The 24,999-nt window shown below is 43.5% G+C and overlaps 1 protein-coding gene across 1 annotated transcript in view; it reads left to right on the top strand.

Annotated features, from left to right (window-relative positions):
- Positions 1 to 10,612: 10,612 nt before the first annotated feature.
- LOC113877997 (myosin-13) overlaps positions 10,613 to 24,999 on the top strand; it is a 47,450-nt gene continuing 33,063 nt past the window's right edge. The window contains exons 1-10 of the mRNA XM_027518769.1: positions 10,613 to 10,816; positions 12,738 to 12,881; positions 12,986 to 13,142; positions 14,200 to 14,227; positions 14,669 to 14,780; positions 15,773 to 15,865; positions 17,739 to 17,802; positions 17,887 to 17,985; positions 18,090 to 18,193; positions 24,834 to 24,972. Coding sequence (XP_027374570.1) covers positions 10,613 to 10,816; positions 12,738 to 12,881; positions 12,986 to 13,142; positions 14,200 to 14,227; positions 14,669 to 14,780; positions 15,773 to 15,865; positions 17,739 to 17,802; positions 17,887 to 17,985; positions 18,090 to 18,193; positions 24,834 to 24,972 — 1,144 coding nt within the window. The remainder of the gene's footprint in view (positions 10,817 to 12,737; positions 12,882 to 12,985; positions 13,143 to 14,199; positions 14,228 to 14,668; positions 14,781 to 15,772; positions 15,866 to 17,738; positions 17,803 to 17,886; positions 17,986 to 18,089; positions 18,194 to 24,833; positions 24,973 to 24,999) is intronic.

Below are 24,999 nucleotides of genomic sequence, written 5' to 3'. Positions count from 1 at the left end.
GTTTCTAACCACAGTCCCTGCAATCCCCCACGATCCCACGATTGCTTCTGGCTCCATTGTGTACAAGCTGTGGGGCCTTTTGGTCAATCACTTAACCCCCTTAGGCCTCAGTTTTCTGTGTGGACAACAGAAATAATAATGATTATTATTAGTACTTAATAATATAAGTAATATAACCCCCTAAGGCTTGCAGAGAAAAATAAACATAATAAAACATAAAATTTGTGACCCTATGGACTGTAGCCCACCAAGCTCCTCTGTCCATGGGATTCTCCAGGCAAGAATACTGGAGTGGGTAGCCATTCCCTTCTCCAGGAGATCTTCCTGACCCAAGGATTGAACCTGGGTCTCCAGCATTACAGGTAGATTCTTTACCCTCTGAGTTACCAGGGAAGCCCCTGTAAATTGGAAAGAACCTAGATAGCATATTCAAAAGCAGAAACATTACTTTGCCAACAAAGGTTCGTCTAGTCAAGGCTATAGTTTTTCCTGTGGTCATGTATGGATGTGAGAGTTGGACTGTAAAGAAGGCTGAATGCTGAAGAATTGATGCTTTTGAGCTGTGGTGTTGGAGAAGACTCTTGAGAGTCCCTTGGACTGCAAGGAGATCCAGCCAGTCCATTCTGAAGGAGATCAGCCCTGGGATTTCTTTGGAAGGAATGATGCTAAAGCTGAAACTCCAGTACTTTGGCCACCTCATGCAAAGAGTTGACTCATTGGAAAAGACTCTGATGCTGGGAGGGATTGGGGGCAGGAGGAGAAGGGGACGACAGAGGATGAGATGGCTGGATGGCATCACTGACTCGATGGACGTGAGTCTGGGTGATCTCCGGGAGTTGGTGATGGACAGGGAGGCCTGGCGTGCTGCGATTCATGGGGTCCCAAAGAGTCGGACACGACTAAGCGACTGAACTGAACTGATAAAAAGCATTATTATCATCATCTCCACAATCACCAGCCCCTTCAGAGCTCTCCTCTCTTCCAAAGTGGTACCATATCATTAGTAAGAACTCTGATAATATTTTACATGCACAACATACCTTATGGGTTTCAAACACCTTGTCCATACATCTAATCCACTGGGCATCCCACTCATCTTGGCGCTAAAGTTTACCTTGGAAAAATAAATTGTACTTTTTGTGTCTCTGTACTCTCTTCCCATGTCCATTACCAACCACCTCCTTTGGGGCAGAGTCCCTATTTCATGTCTCCATTCCTCAGTATGCCAGCACTCAAAAGTGCTGGGCTTGCAAAAGCGAAAGGTTATAGGCATTGGCTCTAAAGCCAGAGAGGATTTGAATCCCATTTCTGCCACTTGCTGGTTGCATGGCCTCAGGCAGGTTACTGAAACTCTCAATGGCCCAATTTCTTCAGCCATAAAATGGGGATAATGTTAACACCTACCTCCCAAAACTATTACAAAGCGTAAGTGAGCCAATATGGCTAAAGCCTGGGTACGTGGTGAGCTCTTAATAAAAATAAACTCTCACACTCATGGTGGATTCATGTTAATGTATGGCAAAACCAATACAATATTGTAAAGTAATTAGCCTCCAATTAAAATAAATAAATTTAAATTTAAAAAATAAATAAATAAAAATAAATATAAACTCTTACTCTTAAGTGAGACTCAGTCTGATTCCATTCTTTTCCACTGTATCACTCTGACCCTCTTTCAACACAGATTCCCCATGAATTGTCTTGACTGGTTTATTCACAGGAACAACATTTACTGAGCATCTGCTACATACAAAAGAGGCTGTCCCTTGAATAAAAGCGGCTGTGTGTTTGCCTGATCGCTCTCTGTTGCTTTGTTCTAGGCCAAATGTTGCTAAGAAACAGAGACAACTCTATGGACTGCAGTCTTCAGCCTTCTGTTCTCGTTTTCTTGAGCAGGGAGTAAGATGGTGTTCCAACAGCACATCACTAGTTACAAGAAAGTTCTTCATGGTTCTTTACTGGTAGGCTTCTCAGATTCCTTACCATGCTAATATTTATGGTGAATTTCCAATAGCAGGGAATAGAGTTGGCCACATTTCCCAAACTCATTTAACCACAGAACCTTTTATTTCACAGTTTCTCTCAGAATCAGCATTCTGTCAAATCTGCTTTAGAAAATGCTATTGTGGAAGTTTTATTCCTATCTGCTTCTTCCTCTGCCTACAGTTTCATTTTCACTAATGCACGTTGTCATTTGGAAATGCCTTACTTACATGAGACTACCCACTGGAAAACTAGAGAATCTTTTTTTTTTTTTTTTTAATTTAAGGATAGTTGATTTGGGCTTCCCCAGTGGCTCAGGGGTAAAGAATCCACCTGCAATGCAAGAGTCGCAGGAAATGCAGGTTCGATCCCTGGGTTAGAGGAGGGCATGGCAACTCACTCCAATATTCTTGCCTGGAGAATCCCATGGACAGAGGAGACTGGCCGGCTATAGTTCACAGGGTTGCAAAGAGTCAGACACAACTGAAGCGACTTAGGACACAGGCACGCATAGTTGATTTACAATATTGTGTTAGTTTGGGCTATATGGCAAAGTGATTCAGTTATTTTTTTTCAGATTACATTCCATTATAGGTTATTAAAAAATATTGAATAGAATTCAGTACACATTGATCATATACAACATAAACAAGTCAGACTGTATTACTGTAAATGGCTCTAACTTCTAATATGTATGGTTATTCCTACATATTCAAGCATCACTTCCGTCTCAGCCAAAAAAACCTATGCAAACATAAGAGTTGTCACACAGACTATGTATTTTCATTAGAACTTCTAGAACTTTATGACTTTTTTTTTTAATTTAAGCTTGCTCTTAATTTTATAATGGGGCTTCCCAGATGGCTCAGTGGTAAAGAATCGCCTGCCAATGCAGGAGACACAGGAGATGCAGGTTCAATTCCTAGGTCAGGAAGATCCCCTTAAGAAGAAAATGGCAACTCACTCCGGAATGCTTGCCTGGGAAATCCTATGGACAGAGGAGTCTGATGGGCTAAAGTCCATGGGGTCACAAAGAGTTGGATGTGACTGAGAGACTAAGCATAACAAAGCAGAAATCATCATATTAAGTCGAAGTAAGCCAGACAAATATCATGTGATATGGCATATATGTGAAATCTAAAAAAAAAAAATTGATACATACAAACTTATACACAAAACAGAAATAGAGCCACAGACATAGGAAACAAATTTATGGTTACCAAAGGGGGAAATGGAGGGAGAAAAGAATAAATTAGGAATTTGGGATTAACAGATACACACTACTTTATAGAAAATAGATAAACATCAAGGACCTACTACATAGCACAAAGAACTATACTCAATATTTTGTAATATAAGGAAAACAAATCTGAAATATAAATACACACACACACATATATATATATATATAACTGAAATACTTTGCTATATACCTGAAACTAACACAATGTTGTAAATCAACTATACCTCAATTTTTTCAATGTTAAAAAAAAGAACGGATATGTTAAATGGCCAATATTATGTTTTCTGGAAATTTCTGAGAAGAGGCACACAGTATCTCATGTTTACAGTCCTTGGTAAAGGAGACGTAATTAGTATCCATGCTATTGATCACCCATTGCTTGACAATTCATCCTGTGTCTCTGCCCTTCACTGACCTTCTCAACACACTCTGCCCCAGTTCTACTCAGTCCCTAGTACTCTCTAAGTCTCAAAGATCTGTGTCCAACGTCAAAATCCCTACGCAGCTGACTTGGCATTACACAGCCTCCGCTGGTCATTTATCCAAGTAACTTAACAAGAGTGAGAGATCAGTGCTACGACGCATTTACATCTAACAAGTAAATGGTGATCCCCAAATATAGCCAAGCTAGAGCGCTGGGCTTGCAGATTTGGGGGTATAAAGGGAGCCCCGCGGGTCACGCTTCTGAAACCGCTTTGACCGCAGCATCGTGAGGTAAGTGCTCACCAGTGCCCACTTTTCTGCTCCATGTCACTCTGATTATACCTGATTAGGTTATGCGGAAAGAAGAAGAGAAAGCAATACAGTAGCCTTTGCTGAGGACCTAGTAAGTGCAAGGAACTGTGTTAAGCGCAGTATGGAAGACAAGATGACAAAGCCTTTCAAGAAGCTTCTACAAGGAGTAAAAAGACAAGAATATAAGCAATTATGAGACCAAAAAAATTACCTTGCAGGATATGAAGCTGAATACAATGCATACTTACCCTTCTAATTGTTTAAGTCAATATTATAACATGCAGTCAGCAAATAAACCTGCTAATTTGTGATATCTCTTCTGCAATTGCCTTGAACTATTATTTGAAATTTTTGTGATCATTTAAATGTTTTTCTTATGTCAGGATATCTGGAAGATAATTGTGGGAAGAAATCCTCTCATGCATTTTATCCATCTCAGAATGCATCCTTAGTCTGCTTAGGAATGACTGGTTTCCAGATTGCTCTTGCACGGTGTGCCCGGTGGACTTTGGGCTGGGTCATGTCTGACCCTGCAGAAGCATTTCTCAGAAGAGACTTGGGAGGCTTTGATTTCTGGCCACCATCTTCACCAGAAAGCCTCCTGTCATACATTCACATAGCTAAGAGGAATCTTGAGATTTTCTGGTCTGTCTCATTTGACAGAAGGGAACCAAAGCCCAGAGACATTACAACAGCTACTTTACAGGACTGGCATTAGAAACCTAAGGTTCTGCCTCCACGTCTGGTTTCTTTTGAACTGAGGGTTCAAAATAAAATACTTAATCATTTAATTGTTTCTGGAAAAATGTGGGAGAATTTTAGGATGTAGCTAGAAATCTTTTAAAGACTCATCAAAGAAAAAGATAAAAGGAGGCAACCAAAGTAGTAAAGCAAGTGTTGAAATGTCTGTTTCTACCTAAATGGTATTTCATGACATGATTCTCTGATTCTATAGCAGTACTCTATGGTAAATGGGAAGTTGAAGGCAGATTTTATATGGGAAATTATTCAGACTCTTATGATACCTTGAGATCTTCATGCAGGTTATAAACTTGTGGACTGAGGTTAGTCCCAAATAAGTTATCAGCTGACGTACCTTCATCTTCTCCAACAGAATATAGTATATTTAAGAGAGTGCCCTTCCTAGACCTCTTAAAGAAGTCTTGCCTATAATTCACAACTTTTCTCCCATTGCCAAAGAACTCAACTAACTGATCTAAAGATTCAGGTAACAGTCTGGATGATTCTTCCTCTTCCTTTCTTCCCTGACCCCTCACAGCCCCCTACACTCAGCCAGAAGCATCATCTCTGTAAGTCCCCTAACATTTCATTTAGACTCTTACAGAATTTGCATTATTCTTCCTTGTATAAGGATTTATTTGACCACTTCTCTTACCCTGTACTATATTTTGCATTATTTTAGAGTAGAGACTGTCTTTATCCTTTTTTATACCTGCTTAAGGCGCTAACTCCTGGAGAAGGAAAAGGCAACCTACTCCAGTATTCTTGCCTAGGAAATTCCATGGACAGAGGAGCCTGGGTGGGCTACAGTCCATGGACTTGCAAGAGTCAGACATGACTTAGCAACCAAACCACCAAGGAGCTAACATGGTACTTGGCACACACAGAAGATACTCAAAAAAATTATTAATCAATATTGTATTTAACCAATTATTTAAAGAATAAAGAACTTAACCAAAAGGAAAATGGAAAATTTATTTCCATACCACACCATCTACTGTGTACCCATTTAAAAGTAGATAAATTTAGAACAAGCACAGTTCCTAGATTTATTTAACTCTTCATAGTTCATTTTTCTTTGTTTTTGTTTGGTTTTGATTTCTGGAACCACCACCCAAGAAGATACTTCATTTCTGAAGGACACTGACGGTTGCTTTGGGAACCAAGAAGGTAAGAGTTACTATTTCGGTTGGGAATACAGTAATTGATTGAAATTAGCAAACATTTTATACATTGTCATCCTTGTCGCACTCATAAGAAGCTAAAAATGGTGAAATTAAAATCATTTACTTAAGTATTTCTAAAGGCAGATTACAAATGTGCAAATTGTATCTAAGGACGAATGGCTTCCCAAATTTGCCCATCATACTGAGAATAATAAAATACACTGCAGAACTCTGACATGTAAGCTCCAAGCCAATATACTTAGTTGGCAATGAGCATGATGTTCATAGGCTCAAGATTCAGTCTTCACACAAGTCTAACTTTGAGGTGTTTTGAGCAGGGTCCACACCCCTGAGTCCACTCAGCTATGCCTTTACTCACAAATAATGCTGAGAGAATAAGGAGAAATGGATTCAACCTTATGTCCACTATAGTAATAAAAACACTTCCCCCTTCAAAATCTGCACTTTTGGAGGTAACTCGAGATGAATCAGGACCAAGGAAAGCAAAGTATAATTAAGTCATGACCACACCGCTGTTGACAAGATACAGTAGCTGAGAAATCCCCAGGAGAAGGATGTGAGTTGAGATCAGTGTCATGTACACTGACAGCAGAAAGAGGGGGTGGGGAGCAGTAAAAAGGTGGTGATAGAGGTTAGGTAGACCGGAATGACTATCTCCATTGGAAGACCCTGAAGGCTGGAACAGAGTGGATGGTTGAAGGGACACAGCTGTGTAGGCTTGGAAGTAGGTTAAGCTCTTAAAACCGAGGAGAAGCTAATTAGGGGACTTTCTGGGGGTAGAGCCTCCAGGGACACCACAAGTCATGCCAAGGGTGTTGGATCAGACCTAACAAGGCTAAGTTTATCAGCCAAGCATAAATGGTTTTAGCCTGGGCCCCAGAGTACAGTTGTATAAATATGGGGACAAGATCTGACTTAGCAACCGCACGTAGGCAGCGGATCGAGGGGCTTTGCTGGACAGTGACTAGTGAGTCAGCAGTGTGATGAGACTGCCAGAAGGCAGTCACCACCCCAGGCGTAACACCTAGGTCAGGAGAGGTGAGTGCAATGCTGACGGAGAATGACATGTGGTCTGGGTGCCACACCTCGAGAGATTAACAGGAGTGAGCTCACCGTGACTGTAAAGGAGGTGCCAAAGCAGCAGAAGAAGATGGAGATGGTCCTGGGCTTATTCAGCCTGGAAAAGAAAAAGCTAAGGGGAACCCAGAGCAGCCATCAAATTGGTGTAGAGTTGTCTTCTAGGAAGAAGATTTGAACTCTTTTTGTTGTTACCAAGAACGGGAATGAGGATGGAACGTCCTGAAGTCACAGAAACCCAGATTTCAGTTTAAAGCAAGAAGAATCTTTGGCCTGAGAAACCTTTCCCAAGTGATTTTCAAAAACTTCCAAAATTTTTCCAAAATGGAAAATAGTCATCCTGGAAGGTGTTCGAGTAGCCTGGACAACACATTTGCCAGAATATCACGGAGACAACTCATGCATCATCTACGCAGGGTAATAGAGGAAATGAAAAGATACTGGATTTTCAGTCACAGTTGGAGTTGTGGGTAGAAAAAGAGAAATCTCCACCTCAAGACTGGTCATGACCTGAATCCCAGATGGAAGGTCCTATTTTTCTAGGAGGCCTAAAGACATAGCTTGACCACAAGCTAAGCTTGACCACCCACCTTCAGACTTCAGTCTTATGCAATCATCACAAAGTTTTCAATATTCACGTAATACCAGAAACCAATTCATTTAGTATTTTGACTTGTTTCCTTTTTTTTTCTTAAATGTGTTTTTCAAAGCTACCTTATATGCTTGCTATGAAAGTGTGAACCATCTATATGAGTGTCAGCTGAGATATTTAGATATTCACAGTCTCAAACTGTACTCATACCTGCTGAATCACAATATCCATTTCAACAAGACTCCCAGTTGGATTCCTACACACCAAAGAAGAGAAACACTGCTTTCCATCACTATATAAACAAATACTTCACAGTCATACTACCCTATGTTTTTTCTTCAGTGTCTTATCTTTTTGCCTTTTCCTACTGTTCATGGGGTTCTCAAGGCAAGAATACTGAAGTGGTTTGCCATTCCCTTCTCCAGTGGACCACATTTTGTCAGAACTCTCCACCATGACCCATCCATCTTGGGTGGCCCTAGACAGCATGGCTCACAATTTCATTCAATTAGACAAGGCTGTGGTCCATGTAATGAGTCAGTTTCTTCTGATGCAAAGAACTGACTCATTGGAAAAGACCCTGATGCTGGGAAAGATTAAAGGCAGTGGGGAAAAGGCGGCAGCAGAGGGTGAGATGGTTGGATGGCATCACTGACTTGATAGACATGAGTTTGAGCAAGCTCCGGGAGTTAGTGATGGACACAGAAGCCTGGCATGCTGCAGTCCATATGTTTGCAAAGAGTCAGACATGACTGAATTGACTGACCCTATTTCATAAGTTCTAATTTTCTTCGCAATTTTCACAGAATATTATCTCTACACTTGGGATGCATCTTAGAAGCAATGAAAAAAGTATCATAATAGAGAAGGTTTTATCCTGTATTTATGGGATGTAAAATTGTTCATGGCATTGTAGATTTTGTAGATATTTGTAGAATAAGGTAATAAACTTTAAAATAAACATATCACTATTAAAATTAAGAAATAGTTGCCTAAATCACTTTGTGTATGACCATTGGGACTATGCCATGGTTTTAGAAAAGCAAAATAATGTTCCCAAACATCACTGTGTTTGAGGCCCCTGGGAAAAATTCGGTTTCCTCAGTCTCAACCACAGAGATTCTGTGGCAGGTGATTTTGATATGGATCAACTTTCAGCACTTTGGGTACCAGGCTGAAGTCAAGCAGCCTGATGAGATTTCTTCATGCTCTGGTCCAACCATTCTCAAAATGTTACCCATGGGGACTTCCCTGGTGGCCCAGTGGTTAGGAGTCTGCCTGCCAACGTAGTGGACATGGGTTAGATCCCTGGTCCAGGAAACTCCCACAACCGCAGAACAACTAAACCCAGGCACCGCAACTACCGAGTCAAGCTCTAGGGTCCATGTGCCGCAACTACTGAAGCCCAAGCACCCAGAGCCTGTGCCCCACAACAGGGGAAGCTACTGCAATGAGAAACCCGTACTCCACAACCAGTGTAGCCTCCCACTCATGGCAACTGGGGAAAAGCACTCACACAGCTACAAAGACACATCATGGCCAATTAATTAATCGATTTTTTAAAAAGAAAAAAACGTGACCCATGGATCCTTGGAGATCCATGGAGAGGTACCTTGGAGAGATACATGAGGTCAAAAAAATTTTAATATAATACCCAGACACCATTTGCCCCGTCTTCACTGTGTGGACGTAATGATGCAAAAGCAAGGATGGATAAAAGTTCTAGTGCTTTATTACAAACCAAGACATGGCACCAAGCTGTGCTAGCAGTCGTAGAAATCTTCACTGCCATATACTGACACTGGAAAAAAATTTTCTTTATTTAAAAAGTCAACTTCATTGAAAAAAATGACAAGTTTTGCAGCAGTGGAAATGATTGGTTTTGTCACACCTCAACTTCATCCACGTCTTCATAATATTCTATGTAATGGAACAGGAAGTCCGCGTGACAAGCTCTCCTGCTGCACACTGGACTCTGAGGGTTGTCTGGAGGGAAAGCACGTGTGCAGTTGTCTCAGCTGCAAGATGAACCAGCCACTTGTTTCATGAAGCATCCTTTTTCCTGGAAAGAATGACTAGTGGACAAACTATGGTTTCCCAGACTTGGATATTTGGCAGACATTTTCTCAAAAAACAATGAAGTATGCTTATCCAACTTCAAGGAAAACAAGTATTTGTTACTAATGATAGAGTTGAGCTTTCAAGCAAAAATTGAAATTTTGAAAGACTTGTGTCTACCACCATTAGCTTGACAACATCCTAATATTTGAATTTCCTAATGAGTGCTGATATTAATGACTGTGATTTTTTTATATTGTGCAATGAAATATGTTGATATTTGGAAGTGTTGTAGAATTCAGTGAACAAGGTTTCTCAAATGATTGATGTATGATGTTTATACATAGGTAAAAGTTTCATTCAAAGTTCAACACAGACCAACAGATTATAAGGTAACAGGTACCAAATGTTTGTTGATGTGGTTTCCAATTCTATGCTGCGACTAGCCTTTAAGAAAGTACCACAGAAACTATCATGTGTAAGTTTTGGTACAGTATCTAAAAAGAATATCCACAATCATTTGAAAGGACAATTAAAATACTTTCCTCTTCCAAATTACATAATTGTGATAATTTCTACTAGGATTTATCAACAGTCATTCTTCTTAGACACCTTTAAGATTTGGGAATGACACAGAGATCATGAGGCTCAAATATGATATTGAATAAGGAAGCGTTTTCTGAGTTCTCTTTTATTGAGCTCAGCTTAGATTCCTCTAATTGGTTCAGACTTCCACACTTGGAGCTGGACTTAGAGCTGTTCCAAAATCAACACTCAGAGTTGAAAGCAACCCCTCAAAAATTTTTCTTGGAGTAAAATATCCCCTTTAGCTTGCCCCCACTTGCCTGCTCTAGGCCCCCAAACCTGGGCCTAGATTCCGCAGGAACTGGGTTAATCCCAAGAGCTTTTGAATCTGGCCCCTGTTTGAATAGAGATAATAGGCCGGGCCCCTCAGCCCCCGCCTCAGCAGCCCTGGTGTCCCCAGCCCCTGCAGCCATGAGTTCTGATGCGGAGATGGCCATTTTCGGAGAAGCAGCTCCCTACCTGCGGAAATCAGAGAAGGAAAGAATCGAGGCTCAGAATCGCCCGTTTGACTCCAAGAAAGCCTGCTTTGCAGTGGATGATAAGGAATTGTACGTGAAGGGTATGATCCAGGGCAGGGAAAACGACAAAGTCACAGTCAAGACCCTCGATGACCGGGTAAGTGTTGATCTCAGACGTTCTTGCTAACGTGGGCATCCTCCTTCATCCTCTGGAGTAGAATATTAGAAATTGCATGCTGATCCATGGCAACCTGATAACAGAACAAGACTTCCATTGATCTACTTTATGGTGACACGGCAGGTGAACACTGCTTTGACACACACCTTTGCCCCTGTCTCTTCCTTTCTCCAAGGATTTGAGCTTTGAGAGTTTTTGTGAGGTTTGCTCTGGGGAAAGGGGAAGGCGGTGGTGAAAGAGGTTGGACTATTGAAGGGAGAGATGGATGAAGACTGCTGCTGGATTGGTGAATATTCCACATAGAACTCTCTAGGCTGCGGTGTGACTTAGAGAGGGAGCTCCAGAGGCAATGTCTAGTTTACTACAGAGAATTACAGAGCACCGTTCAAGGTGGCTGAGATGGTAAAGAATCTGCCTACAATACAGGAGACTCAGGTTCGATCTCCAGATTGAGAAGGTCCCCCGGAGAAGGGAATGGCTACCCTCTCAGTATGCTTGCCTGGAGAACTCCATAAAGAGGAGCCTGGCAAGCACATGTGTCCATAGGGTTACACAGAGTCAGACATGACTGAGTGACTAACACTTTCACTATTCAGTTCAGTACTTACTGGACAACTACCACATCTAGGTCACAGTGTCCATCACTTTGCAAAGGTGAGAAAATCTCAGTAACCATTTCCCCAAAGTTTATCATCCAGGATAGGTATCAAGAGTACATGACGGGTACAAATCGCAGTTCACAAATCCAAGCATACAAAACAGGTGATTACTATTGTTGTTGACTTAACCTCTGATGTTAGTCTCTTTAAAAAGGGCCAGAAATAAATTTTCTTGAGTTACTATTGGGTCCACTCCCAAGAGTTGTGCCACATTTTCAGTAATACCATATTGGGTCTCACTGTCCCCCTAAAGGATCTGCTAAGAAGCAAGCCCTGAATCTTCAAGACTCACAGATTTTTCCATCTCCCTTGTGCTACTCTGGGTGTCTCTCTCTTTAGTGTAGGGCAGTGGGGCAGAAGGGCCTAATTTCCTCTAGAGATGTGGCCTTTACCAGCAAATCTCCTCCTTTTTTCAGTAAAACCCTCAAAGCTCTTCTAAGGATATAGGCTTATGGCAAAGACTAGAAAGCCTTACTGGCTGTTTCTCTTTTATGCACTAGTTTCTACCTTTCCTGAGTAATGGAGTGCCAGCTGTATGCTTAAAAGGAGGGAAAAACAGATAAGGGAAAATTAGGTATTAGTCTCAAAATACTGTTTGGCCATACATGGCCATATGGCCATGGACCATACTCCAAGTCCAAATGTTTGAACTATTAGAGCAGAGGTGCAAGGAATTCTGGAAGCCTTGAAAAGACAGGGGAGAGCAGAGACAGGTCATGGATGAGGGAGCACCTAAGAAGAGCTCTGAAGGTAGCTAGACATAATTTCAATGTAGATATTCTAGACAAAGGGACCCATGTGAATAGAGATATCGAGGTGGAGATGTACCAAATATGCTGGAAGAGTTCTTTCCAGTATTCCAAGCTTGAGCTCACCGTAGTACTCACAGCAAATGGGGTACACAGAGACAAGCTTCTCTGGCCTTGGCCATCCTGAGTACCCCTGGCCACCCTGAGGTTGAAGGGCTCTACAGCTTTGCACAGGTGTAAGCCACTCCTGGTGCAGAATGGCACACTGACTTGGGGGCATCAGACCAGAGCTGGTTACACAGTTTGACCACATGTAGATTCAACAAGAACAGGTGTTTATGGACCATCTCTGGGCACAGATATGATCCATGATGCTATCCATGGTAATGGGGTCATCGCACCACAATACCTCAGCACTTTCTCCACACTGGTACCATGGATACTGAACATCAGCTCTCCCACTCATCACCTGCCTTTCCTCTCAATATCCAGACACTCACTCTCAACAGCGAACAGGTGTTCCCCATGAACCCTCCCAAGTTTGACAAGATCGAGGACATGGCCATGATGACCCACCTGCACGAGCCTGCTGTGCTGTACAACCTCAAAGAGCGTTATGCAGCCTGGATGATCTACGTGAGTTTGTTCTCATGGCCCCTGTTCATGCAGGCGGTTAACATTTTGAAAACCAGTATTAATGTCCTCATGAAATAATTATATTCCTTTTTTTTATGGTGCAGACATATTCAGGTCTCTTCTGTGTCACCGTCAACCCCTACAAGTGGCTGCCGGTGTACAACCCCGAGGTGGTGGCAGCCTACAGGGGCAAAAAGCGCCAGGAGGCCCCGCCCCACATCTTCTCCATCTCTGACAATGCCTATCAGTTCATGCTGACTGGTAATTTCCGTTTTTTATGTATTTCTTTTTGGCTGTGCTGGGTCTTCTGGAGAAGGCAATGGCAACCCACTCCAGTGTTCTTGCCTGGAGAATCCCAGGGACGGGGGAGCCTGGTGGGCTGCCATCTATGGGGTTGCACAGAGTCGGACACGACTGAAATGTCTTAGCAGCAGCAGCAGCAGCAGTGCTGGGTCTTCATTGCTGCACACTGGCTTTCTCTAGTTGCTGCGAGCAGGGGTCATTCTCTAGCTTTGGTGCTCAGGCTTCTCATGACGGAGGCTTCTCACCTACTCCAGTATGACTGCATCTTTAAAGACATCTGCAATGACCCCATTTCCAAATAAGGTCACATTTTGAGGTATTAAGGGTTGGGACCTCAACCTATGAATTTTGCAATTCAACCTATTGTAAATGGAAAACCATTGTCACCTTCAAGTAAAAGCGAAAAGGAAAAGAAAAATGCAGTGACAACAAATAAGCAACCATAAGTCGAATTATTAATAGAAGCTATGGATTCTTACAAGTTCTGGGTCTGAGACTTGCGTTTTTGTGGTTGCTGTTGTTAAAAAGGGAGATAAGAAAGTGCTAGTGAGGAGATAAAGATCTGTGAACGTGAAGAACTTTCACACCGTGGGACTCACTGTTCACGTCCCATGCTGCCCACATTACACATCCTACATTTGGGAAATCTGCACAAATTGTCTCAAAGAAGATTGTGTATGTTTAGTTGCTCAGACATGTCTGACTTTTTGTGACCCCATGGACTACAGCCTGCCAGGCTCCTCTGTCCTTGGGATTTCCCTGGCAAGAATACTGGAGTAGGTTGCCAATCCAAGGATCAAACCTACATCTCCTGCTTGGCAGATGGATTCTTTACTGCTGAGCCACTAGGGAAGCCCTAAAGATTAGATATACCCAAATCATCACACCACTAGTTATGGCAAACTCAGAACTGGACCTCAGGGGCTCTACCCACCCCTACCCAGTGTTGCCTTATTTGTACATCCTGCCTCTTGGTTGGTCATTGATTCTGTTCTGCTTCCCTCTGTATTTCCAGATCGAGACAACCAGTCCATCCTCATCACGTGAGTAACCCATGTCTGCTCTAGGATGACTTGGAAGAGGGCCATCCATCCCTTCCACTCTCCTTTATCTCACTTACTTTTTTAAAATATATATTTTATTCAAGTATAGTTGATTTACAATGTTGTGTTAACTTCTCCTGTACAGCAAAGTGATTCAGGTATATATGTGTATATATTCTTATAGATACAATTCTTATATATGCAATTATATATATACAATATATTTCCATATTTTTCCCATGGTTTATCACAGGATATTAAATATTGTTTCCTGTGCTATACGGTAGGACCCAGGTGCTTATCCATCCTACATATAATAGTTTGCATCTTCTAATCCAAAACTTCCGGTCCATCTGTCTTTCATCTCCCCTCTCCTGTTGGGCCTCTTTCCACCCATGGGTCTGTTCTCTATGTCTGCATATCTCACTTTTAAATCAACAGTGGAGAATCTGGAGCTGGGAAGACGGTGAACACCAAGCGTGTCATCCAGTACTTTGCAACCATTGCAGTCACTGGAGACAAGAAGAAGGAGCAGCAGCCAGGCAAGATGCAGGTGAGCAGCCTCCTGCCCCTGGAAGCCTTCTGGAATAAGTACAACTTAAATCTTGGGTGAGCACTAGGTATTCTGTGCAGGGCTCTGTGCTCAGCACAGATGTACAGGAAGAGGTCTTGCCTGGGAGTACTTAGGGGACAAGACAAGAAATGGCTCCACCTCGTGGACTCAGGCTCTAGCACAGGCCCCATCAGCAACAGCCCAATGACCTTGACCATCTCCACACCCTCCTCTGGAGAAGGAGTGGTTTAGGCCAGAGGTTCTCAGAGGATTGCTAGGCTCCCGGCCCAGGATTTCTGCTTGAAATTCCTATCTCACCTTCACAGTCCTGGCAGGTTGCATTTCTCTCACTTTCCCACTCTTCATGCAGCTGGTCTAGGGACCACACTTTGAGAACCACTGGGCTGGACAATAGTTTCCAGAGAGCCAGAAAGATAAGCAATCATGCATGGAAGGGGGAGAGTGAAAATTCTGCTTTCCATAAGAGGGCTTTTAAATAATAATTTTCATGAAATATTTTATGCAACTTAAAAATATTTTCAAGAATCACTGTTTCTATCATATGGGTCACTTTCGTTGCTCACAGTCTAAATTCTACTTCTGAACCCAAATATCTATATAAATGGACCTGGTGCAGGCAGTAACACAGGTCTGTACTCCAAAAATCTGTATTTTATAATGAAATGTTGTCAGAGAAAAAAGGCAATCTGGGAAATTGAGATGGAGTGGATAGTACTCCAAACAGGAATCTGGTGTGGCCAGAAGTCACTGTGATGCTGTGCTAAAACCCTTTCTTGGATGAGACCTTGAAGCCTCCTTCAGTAGAGTAGAGATAGGCTTCTGGGTACTTCTACATTCTGCACCGGCCACCAGCCTGGACTGTGTGACATCTCTCCCTAATCCCTTCCCAGAGCAAGCATACTTTAGAGTCACTAAGAAATTACTTCAGAAGATGTCCAAAGTCCTCCCTTTTCCTCTTTTATTATTTTTAGGGAACCCTGGAAGATCAGATCATCCAGGCCAATCCCCTCCTGGAGGCTTTTGGAAACGCCAAGACTGTGAGGAATGACAACTCCTCGAGATTTGTAAGACTCATTCCAACTGTCAACAGCCCCCAGAAACCAAACCCTCTCCTCCGGTGCTGGATGTGAGAAAATGGCCACACAAACTAGGGTATTCCCGGCTTCATCTACCCTCAAGTGATTCAGATCAAGCTGCCCAACCGGGATATTCTGATACACTTCCAAGAACATGCTGGCTTGTTCCCAGCACAGGGAGGATTTAGCTATGCTTCCCTAACTAATCAACAGCACCTTGGAGCATCCTGGGGCTTCCCAGGTGGCACTAGTGGTAAAGAATCCACCTGACAGCAGGAGACACAAGAGAAGTGGGTTCGATCCCTGGGTTGGCAAGATCCCCTGGACGAAGGCACAGCAACCCCCTCCAGTATGCTTTCCTGGAGAATCCCATGAACAGAGGAGCGTGGCAGGCTACAGTCCATGGGGGTCACAAAGAGTCAGACACAGCTGAAGCTACTTAGCACGCACATACACGCCCAAGAGCATCCTGAAGTCACAATGACTCAAATTCCACAAGTACAGAGCAATTTCTTTATGCAATAATTGGTCTTTTGGAGTGGAATCATTTTAAAATGCAGAAGTCCGTTGAGCAACATCCACTGACTTACTAGCCATGAAAACCTTAGTGTGAAGTTAGTTAGCAGAATTGACCTTCTCCAAGTCAGCAGGACGAAAAACCTGGTGAAGGCAGCAGAGATCAAAAATTGGGGAAAAATTTAAATCGAAGGCTGTGTCCCATCCTTCAACATTTCACTTAGAATTAGCTCAACCAAAGAGGCATTTACCTCCGACATTGGCAAATAAACAAATATCCAGTCTTCTATCGAATTTCACTGGCCAGAGGAGCAAGTGCCCAAAGGCACTTCCATTAAGGAGCTAAAACTCCTGAGAACCCAACACATAATTCACATAAACCTTGGCTGATCCTTCATTAGCTCTGCTTTAGGCTTCATTCAGAAAATACTGAGAATATCACTGAGTACAGTAGATTCCAGCGTCTGTGGGTGAACAAGCAAGGCAGTATTTTTGCCCTCGAATCTGCTCACAGAATGGCAGAGACCAATTTAATGAACAATGTAAGGAGGGAATATACACACACATACACACGCGTACATTCACACACACACACACACACACACATATATATACTATATGTAATTTCACCTCTGACTACCCCAAACTGAGTGAACCCAGGTGCTGAGTGGGTCTTTAGGGAGCCAGCTCCTCCTGGGAGCTAGGTTTGCCTGTAGTAAACAGTAAGGGGATATGAGGCAAGAAATCTCAGAAGTAGCACCCAGAGGCAAAAAAGAAGTTAGTTATTCCAACCAGGTTATCAATGCAAAGATGTTATGGAGAGTTTGAGCAAGACAGAGACCAAGGAGGCAGTCAGGTGAGAGGTGGTCCCAAGAGAGAGTTGAGAGGGAGCTCACAGGCATCCCCAGAGCTAAAGGGACAGAGCCATGGGCTTTGGGCAGAGCTATCTGAGGCTTGGCTGAGCTGGTGGGGGGACCGGATGCCAAGCAAATGGAGAGAAGGAAGTCCTCAGGCTTCTGGCATCACCCTTGCTGACCCTACATGTCCCACCATCCACAGTCTCACCTAACAGAGGCTGCAACAATACCATGCAAATAGAATGGCCACGTGTCAGTCTCTCAGTGGTTCTCTTTGCGACCCCATGGACTGTAGCCCATCAGGCTCCTCTGTCCATGGGACTCTCCAGGCAAGAATACTGGAGTGGGTAGCCCTTCCCTTCTACAAGGGATCTTCCCGGCCCAGGGATTGAACCCAGGTCTCCCGCATTGCAGACAGATTCTTCACTGTCTGAGCCACCAGGGAAGCCCAGAATAACCTTGGTGTTTGTCAATCTGTCGTTGGACAGGGGAAGTTCATTCGGATTCACTTTGGAGCCACAGGAAAGCTGGCATCAGCAGACATTGAAACCTGTGAGTCCAAACACACACCTTGAATTTGGCCCCAGGGTCATCTCCTGGGGAACACAAAAATCACATTGCTTTTTGTTACCTTAGATCTCTTAGAAAAATCCAGGGTGACATTTCAATTATCCAGTGAGAGAAGCTATCATATTTTTTACCAAATCATGTCCAACAAGAAGCCAGAACTCATCGGTAAGTTTCCTTAGTTACAATTCTTATCTTCCAAACCAGTGTCATTGGAAAAATCCCAGAGTCATTTGTGCATTAGACGCTAAAGGGATCTTCCTGCTCCACAGACCTGCTTCTCATTTCAACCAACCCCTTTGACTTCCCCTTCGTGAGCCAGGGAGAGGTCACCGTGGCCAGTATTGATGACAGTGAGGAGCTGTTGGCCACTGATGTAAGTATTCTGTGTGTTTATTTACTTAAGTGAGGAATTGTTGAATTTATGAACTGGGAGGCATCCATGATCTCATAAAGAAGCTGGGACAAAAGGATGCTCAGTGATTAGACCCAAGATCTTGGAGAATTTGTACAGATGGCACCCTGCCCCCACTTCAGAAAACTCCAGAAATGGGAATAACTGAAAGTTCTCCAAAACAGGCCTTCAGTTCCATTCTGCAGCCTTTCAGGGTATAACGTTTGCATGGATAATGGATAAGTTATTGTTCAAAGTCTTCAGGATACAAGACCATCTACATGGTTCTTTAAGAAAATCTAGAAAACACAGAAAAGTCTAAAGCAGGAAAATTCAGCCCCACTCTGCAGTAGCTGCCCCATTCCCCCGTCTATCTGCCCTTGGGCTCACAGGAAGCACACCTGTCAGGCCTCTGGCCTTTAGCCCTGGGGAGCATCTCCAAAGTCAAATATAACTAAGTGCATTGAGCACTTACATGTGCTGCTGCTGCTGCTGCTGCTGCTAAGTCGCTTCAGTTGTGTCCGACTCTGTGAGACCCCATAGACAGCAGCCCACCAGGCTCCGCCGTCCCTGGGATTCTCCAGGAAAGAACACTGGAGTGGGTCGCCATTTCTTTCTCCAATGCTTGAAAGTGAAAAGTGAAAGTGAAGTCGCTCAGTCGTGTCCAACTCTTCGCGACCCCATGGACTGTAGCCTACCAGGCTCCTCTGTCCATGGGAGTTTCTAGGCAAGAGTACTGGAGTGGGGTGCCATTGCCTTCTCCCTTACATGTGCTAGGAACTGAAAAAAGCTTTGCCTGCATCGTCTCCTTTAAGCATCAACAAAACCTCTAGGATTGGCCCCACTGTTGCCCCCATTTCATAAAGGTAGAAGCTGAGTCTTAGGGAAATAAAAACTCACAATTTGCCTGAAGACAGTTTGTAAACAACTGTCTGAACCCAGATCTGCCCAACCCTGAACTTACATTTTTAACTAAAATACATCTCAGTGTAGTACATCTCTACCCCTGAGTGGCTCCACCCTCTCGGAAGCTGTAAGAGCTTTTAGAGAAGGGTCTTATCCAATAGCCCAGGGGCCCTGTCCAGGGCCCAGCTCCCTGGCCTTCATTTTCTGCCATTTCCAGGTGATGCTGATTGTTTTTAAGGCAAGGAGAAAATGCTCATGATCAATAAACTTCAGTTAACGTCAGTCTGGCTATTGTATATTTTTAACCAGGTTTCCTCACCAGGTTTCTCCAGCCTTTACCACCTGGGCAGGAAGCTTAGTGACTGACACAAGGCGTCCCAGCACCCCGCCACCTCCCGAAAGTCCCTCCTGTTGTGTTGGCCACTCAATCATGTTCTCCTCTCTGTGATTCCATGAACTGTAGCCCGCCAGCCTCCTCTATCCATGAAATTTTCCAGGCAAGAATCCTGGAGTGGGTGGCCATTCCCTTTTTCAGGTGATCTTCCCGACTTAGGGATCAAACCCTGGGCTCCTGCATTGCAGGTGGATTCTCTACTGTCTGAGCCACCAGAGAAGCCAAAGCCCTCCTAAGGAATTCTAAAAATTCCCAAAGTAATATCTCAGGTCCTCACAGGAGACCCCAGCTGTCAGGGGCTGCCGTTGCTCCCCCCTCCCAAGGAGAACATTCAGGGCAGTGGTTTACCTATGGCCAGAACGGAGGGGGACAGGTGTCTCCAAGAGACTGCGTTCTCTAGTAATGCTTTCACCGGCGTCCTTTTAGCTTTTAGCCAGAGTTCTTTCTCTCTTTATCTGTAGCCACCCGCTCCTAGGACACAGACATGCACCAGCTGGGGTGGGATACAGATTCTAGGGCCTCAGAATCTCCCCTCCCTCAGTTTCTTATGCTGATTCTCCCTCCCTCACAAGGGAGTGCCACCCTGGAGTGCCTCCCTCTGCAATACCGTCCTACTGACACAGACCTGGTCTGTACCATCAGCTCCCCAGACACATCCAGACCTGTTTCAAATCCATCCCTGCACATTGCTGCAAACTCTCTTAGAATATCAATTCTTCACCTGGTTCAGTTCAGTTCAGTCGCTCAGTCGTGTCTGACCCTTTGCAACCCCGTTGAATGCAGCACGCCAGGCTTCCCTGTCCATCACCAACTCCCGGAGTCCACCCAAACCCATGTCCATTGAGTCGGTGATGCCATCCAGCCATCTCATCCTCTGTTGTCCCATTTGCCTCCTGCGTTCAATCTTTCCCAGCATCAGGGTCTTTTCAAATGAGTCAGTTCTTCACATCAGGTGGCCAATATTGGAGTTTCAGCTTCAACATCAGTCCTTCCAATGAACATTCATAACTGATTTCCTTTAGTATTGACTAGTTGGATCTCCTTGTAGTCCAAGGGACTCTCAAGGGTCTTCTCCAACATCACAATTTAAAAGCATCAATTCTTCAGCACTCAGCTTTCTTTGTAGTCCAACTTTCACATCCATACATGACTACTGGAAAAACCATAGCTTTGACTAGATGAACCTTTGTTGGCAAAGTAATGTCTCTGATTTTTAATATGCTGTCGAGGTTGGTCATAACTTTTCTTCCAAGGGGCAAGTGTCTTTTAATTTCATGGCTGCAGTTACCATCTGCAGTGATTTTGGTGCCCAAAATATTAAAGTCTGTCATTGTTTCCCCTGTTTCCCCATCTATTTGCCATGAAGTGATTGGACCAGATGCCATGATCTTAGTTTTCTGAATGTTGAGTTTTAAGCCAACTTTTTCACTCTCCTCTTTCACCTTCATCAAGAGGCTCTTCACTGCTTCACTTTCTGCCAGAAGTGTGGTATTATTTGCATATCTGACGTTATTGATATTTCTCCCAGTAATCTTGATTCCAGCTTGTGCTTCACCCAGCCCAGTGTTTTTCATGATGTGCTCTGCAAATAAGTTAAATAAGCAAGGTGACAATGTACAGCCTTGACGTACTCCTTTCCTGATTTGGAACCAGTCTATTGTTCCATGTCCAGTTCTAACTGTTGCTTCCTGACCTGCACACAGTTTTCTCAGGAGGCAGGTCAGGTGGTTTGGTATATCCATCTCTTGAAGAATTTTCCACAGTTTGTTGTGCTCCCCACAGTCAAAGGATTTGGCATAGTCAATAAAGCAGAAGTAGATGTTTTCTGGAACTCTCTCACTTTTTCAATGATACAATGGATGTTGGCAATTTGATCCCTGGTTCCTCTGCCTTTTCTAAAACAAGCTTGAACATTTGTAAGTTCACGGTTTACATACTGTTGAAGCCTTGCTTGGAGAATTTTGAGCATTACTTTGCTAGCATGTATGATGAGTGTAATTGTATGGTAGTTTGAGCATTCTTTGGCATTGCCTTTCTTTGGGATTGGAATGAAAACTGACCTTTTCCAGTCCTGTTCTCAGCCACTGCTGAGTTTTCCAAATTTGCTGGCATATTGAGTGCAGCACTTTCACAGCATCATCTTTTAGGATTTGAAATAGCTCAACTGGAATTCTATCACCTCCACTAGCTTTGTTCATAGTGATGCTTCCTAATGCCCACTTGACTTTGCATTCCAGGATGTCTGCCTCTAGGTGAGTGATCACACCATCGTGATTATCTGGGTCATGAAGATCTTTTTTGTATAGTTCTTCTGTGTATTCTTGCCACCTCTTCTTAATATCTTCTGCTTCTGTTAGGTCCATACCATTTCTGTCCTTTATTGAGCCCATCTTTGCATGAAATGTTCCCTTGGTATCTCTAATTTTCTTGGAGGAATCTCTAGTCTTTCCCATTCTATTGTTTTCCCCTATTTCTTTGCACGGATCACTGAGGAAGGCTTTCTTATCTTGCTATTCTTTGGAACTCTGCATTCAGATGGGTATATCTTTCCTTTTCTCCTTTGCCTTTCACTTCTCTTCTTTTCACAGCTATTTGTAAGGCCTCCTCAGACAACCATTTTGCCTTTTTGCATTTCTTTTTCTTGGGGATGGTCTTGATCACTGCCTCCTGTACAATGTCACAAACCTCCATCCATAGTTATTCAGGCATTCTGTCAAATCTAATCCCTTGAATCTATTTGTCTCTTCCACTGTATAATCATAAGGGATTTGATTTAGGTCATACCTGAGTGGTCTAATGGTTTTCCCTACTTTCTTCAACTTAAGTCTGAATTTGGCAATAAGGAGTTCATGATCTGAACCACAGTCAGCTCCCAGTCTTGTTTTTGCTGACTCTGTAGAGCTTCTCCATCTTTGGCTGCAAAGAACATAATCAATATGATTGCGGTGTTGACCATCTGGTGATGTCCATGTGTAGAGTCTTCTCTTGTGTTGTTGGAAGAGGGTGTTTGCTATGATCAGTGTGTTCTCTTGGCAAAACTCTATTAGCCTTTGCCCTGCTTCATTCTGTACTCCAAAACCAAATTTGCCTGTTACTCCAGGTGTTTCTTGACTTCCTACTTTTGCATTCCAGTCCCCTATAATGAAAAGGACATCTTTTTGGAGTGTTAGTTCTAGAAGGTCTTGTAGGTGTTCGTGGAACCATTCAACTTCAGGTTCTTCAGCATTATTGGTCAGGCCATAGCCTTGGATTACTGTGATATTGAATGGTTTGCCTTGGAAATGAACAGAGATCATTCTATTATTTTTGAGATTGCATCCAAGTACTACATTTTGGACTCTTTTATTGACTATGAGGGCTACTCCATTTGTTATAAGGGATTCTTGCCCACAGTAGTACATATAATGGTCATCTGAGTTAAATTCACCCATTCCAGTCTGTTTTAGTTCACTGATTCCTAAAATGTCGATGTTCACTCTTGCCATCTCCTGTTTGACCACTTCCAATTTGCCTTGATTCATGGACCTAACATTCCAGGTTCCTGTGCAATATTGCTCTTTATAGCATCAAACTGTACTTCCATCACCAGTCACATCCACAAATGAGTGTTGTTTTTGCTTTGGGTCTATCTCTTCATTCTTTCTGGAGTTGTTTCGCAACTGATCTCCAGTAGCATATTGGACTACTGTTCATGGGGTTCTTAAGGCAAGAATGGGAGAAGGCAATGGCACCCCACTCCAGTACTCTTACCTGGAAAATCCCATGGACGGAGGAGCCTGGTAGGCTGCAGTCCATGGGGTCGCTAAGAGTTGGACACTACTGAGCGACTTCACTTTCACTTTTCACTTTCATGCATTGGAGGAGGAAATGGCAACCCACTCCAGTGTTCTTGCCTGGAGAATCCCAGGAACAGCGGGGCCTGGTGGGCTGCTGTCTATGGGGTCGCACTGAGTCAGACACGACTGAAGTGACTTAGCAGCAGCAGCAGCAAGGCAAGAATACTAAAGTGGTTTGCCACTCCCTTCTCCAGTGGACCATGTTTTGTCAGAACTCCCCACCATGACCCGTCCATCTTGGGTGGCCCCTACATGGCATGGCTCATAGTTTCATTGAGTTAGACAAGGCTGTGGTCCATGTGATCAGATTGGTTAGTTTTCTGTGATTGTGGTTTTCATTCTGTCTGCCCTCTTATGGAGAAGGAAAAGAGGCTTATGGAAGTTTCCTGATGGGAGAGACTGACTAAGGGGGAAACTGGGTTTTTACCTGGAAATCTTGAAAAATCTGTGCACCTATAAGGTTTTCATAGGGACTTAATGAGATAACACAGGGATGGTGTTATTCATTTTAAAAATAGTCACCACCTAAAATGTTGAGAGTTATGTTTTATTCGGCAGGAATTTTTAGGACTTCAAGCCCGGGAGGCAACATCTCAAATAACCTGAGACAACTGCTCGAAGGAGGCTGGGGGGCGGGGGGGGGGGGGGGGGGGGGGGGGGAGGGGTGATGGGGGAGGTTGAGGGGGGAAGTCAGGTTATAGAGAAGCTTTACAACAAAGGTCGGGTAGTCTGAACATGAAAAGATGATTGTTAATTTAAAAAAAAAAAACAGATATCCAAACTTAAGGAATGTAGGGCTTTTCTATGTATGGGAAGATGCAAGAGTCTGGACTCACTGAAATCATTCCTTTCATATGCACCTCAGCTCTCTGGAGCCAGTATCCTGTATTTTCACATCCTGAGTTTCCTTAGAGCTTACTGGCTCTTGAAGGAGGGCTGCTGTCGCTGATGGCTGTGATATCTTTTGCTTACTGATATCGCAGGAAATATTCCATTTATCAGTGCCTAGTGCCCTCCCTAGCTCCTTTCACATTTGAAAAATTGCCTTTTCCCTTCCAGTTCTAATATTCTATGATGCCATGTCATTGCTATTCTGAACAACACTGGAATTCCTAGATGGCAACGCCAAGCTCACAAGCTCTTGGATAACATCCATGAGCCTGCCTCCTCCCAGAATCACACAATCGTTCCCAATGGCCTCGTCCAGAAAACAGCCTCAAATCTATGCACATTAGGACAGGACTCAAATCAGTGCTCACTGGATGGAAGCAAACAGATAATTCACATTTTCTTCCCATAATCTCCACCCACCCACACAAACATGGTCAATGAAAGAAATGGTTTTTAACCCCTAACTTAACATACGCCACCTGTCATCCACTTATTGGGGTAATGCCGTCTCGTGTGCTCTACAAAATGCCAGGAAAGAGCTGCATTGGGATCCCTGAGGTCTGCTGTGACGGCTGTCCTTCTCTCTAATTCCCAGAATGCCATTGACATCCTGGGCTTCAGCTCAGAGGAGAAGGTCGGGATCTACAAGCTGACGGGCGCTGTGATGCACTACGGGAACATGAAGTTCAAGCAGAAGCAGCGAGAGGAGCAGGCAGAGCCAGACGGCACAGAAGGTATCACACATGGGAAGGGGATGAGGT

Source organism: Bos indicus x Bos taurus, chromosome 19, assembly GCF_003369695.1.
Source record: "Bos indicus x Bos taurus breed Angus x Brahman F1 hybrid chromosome 19, Bos_hybrid_MaternalHap_v2.0, whole genome shotgun sequence".
NCBI classification, from domain to species: Eukaryota; Metazoa; Chordata; class Mammalia; order Artiodactyla; family Bovidae; genus Bos; species Bos indicus x Bos taurus.
This window is presented reverse-complemented; position numbering and strand designations above follow the sequence as displayed.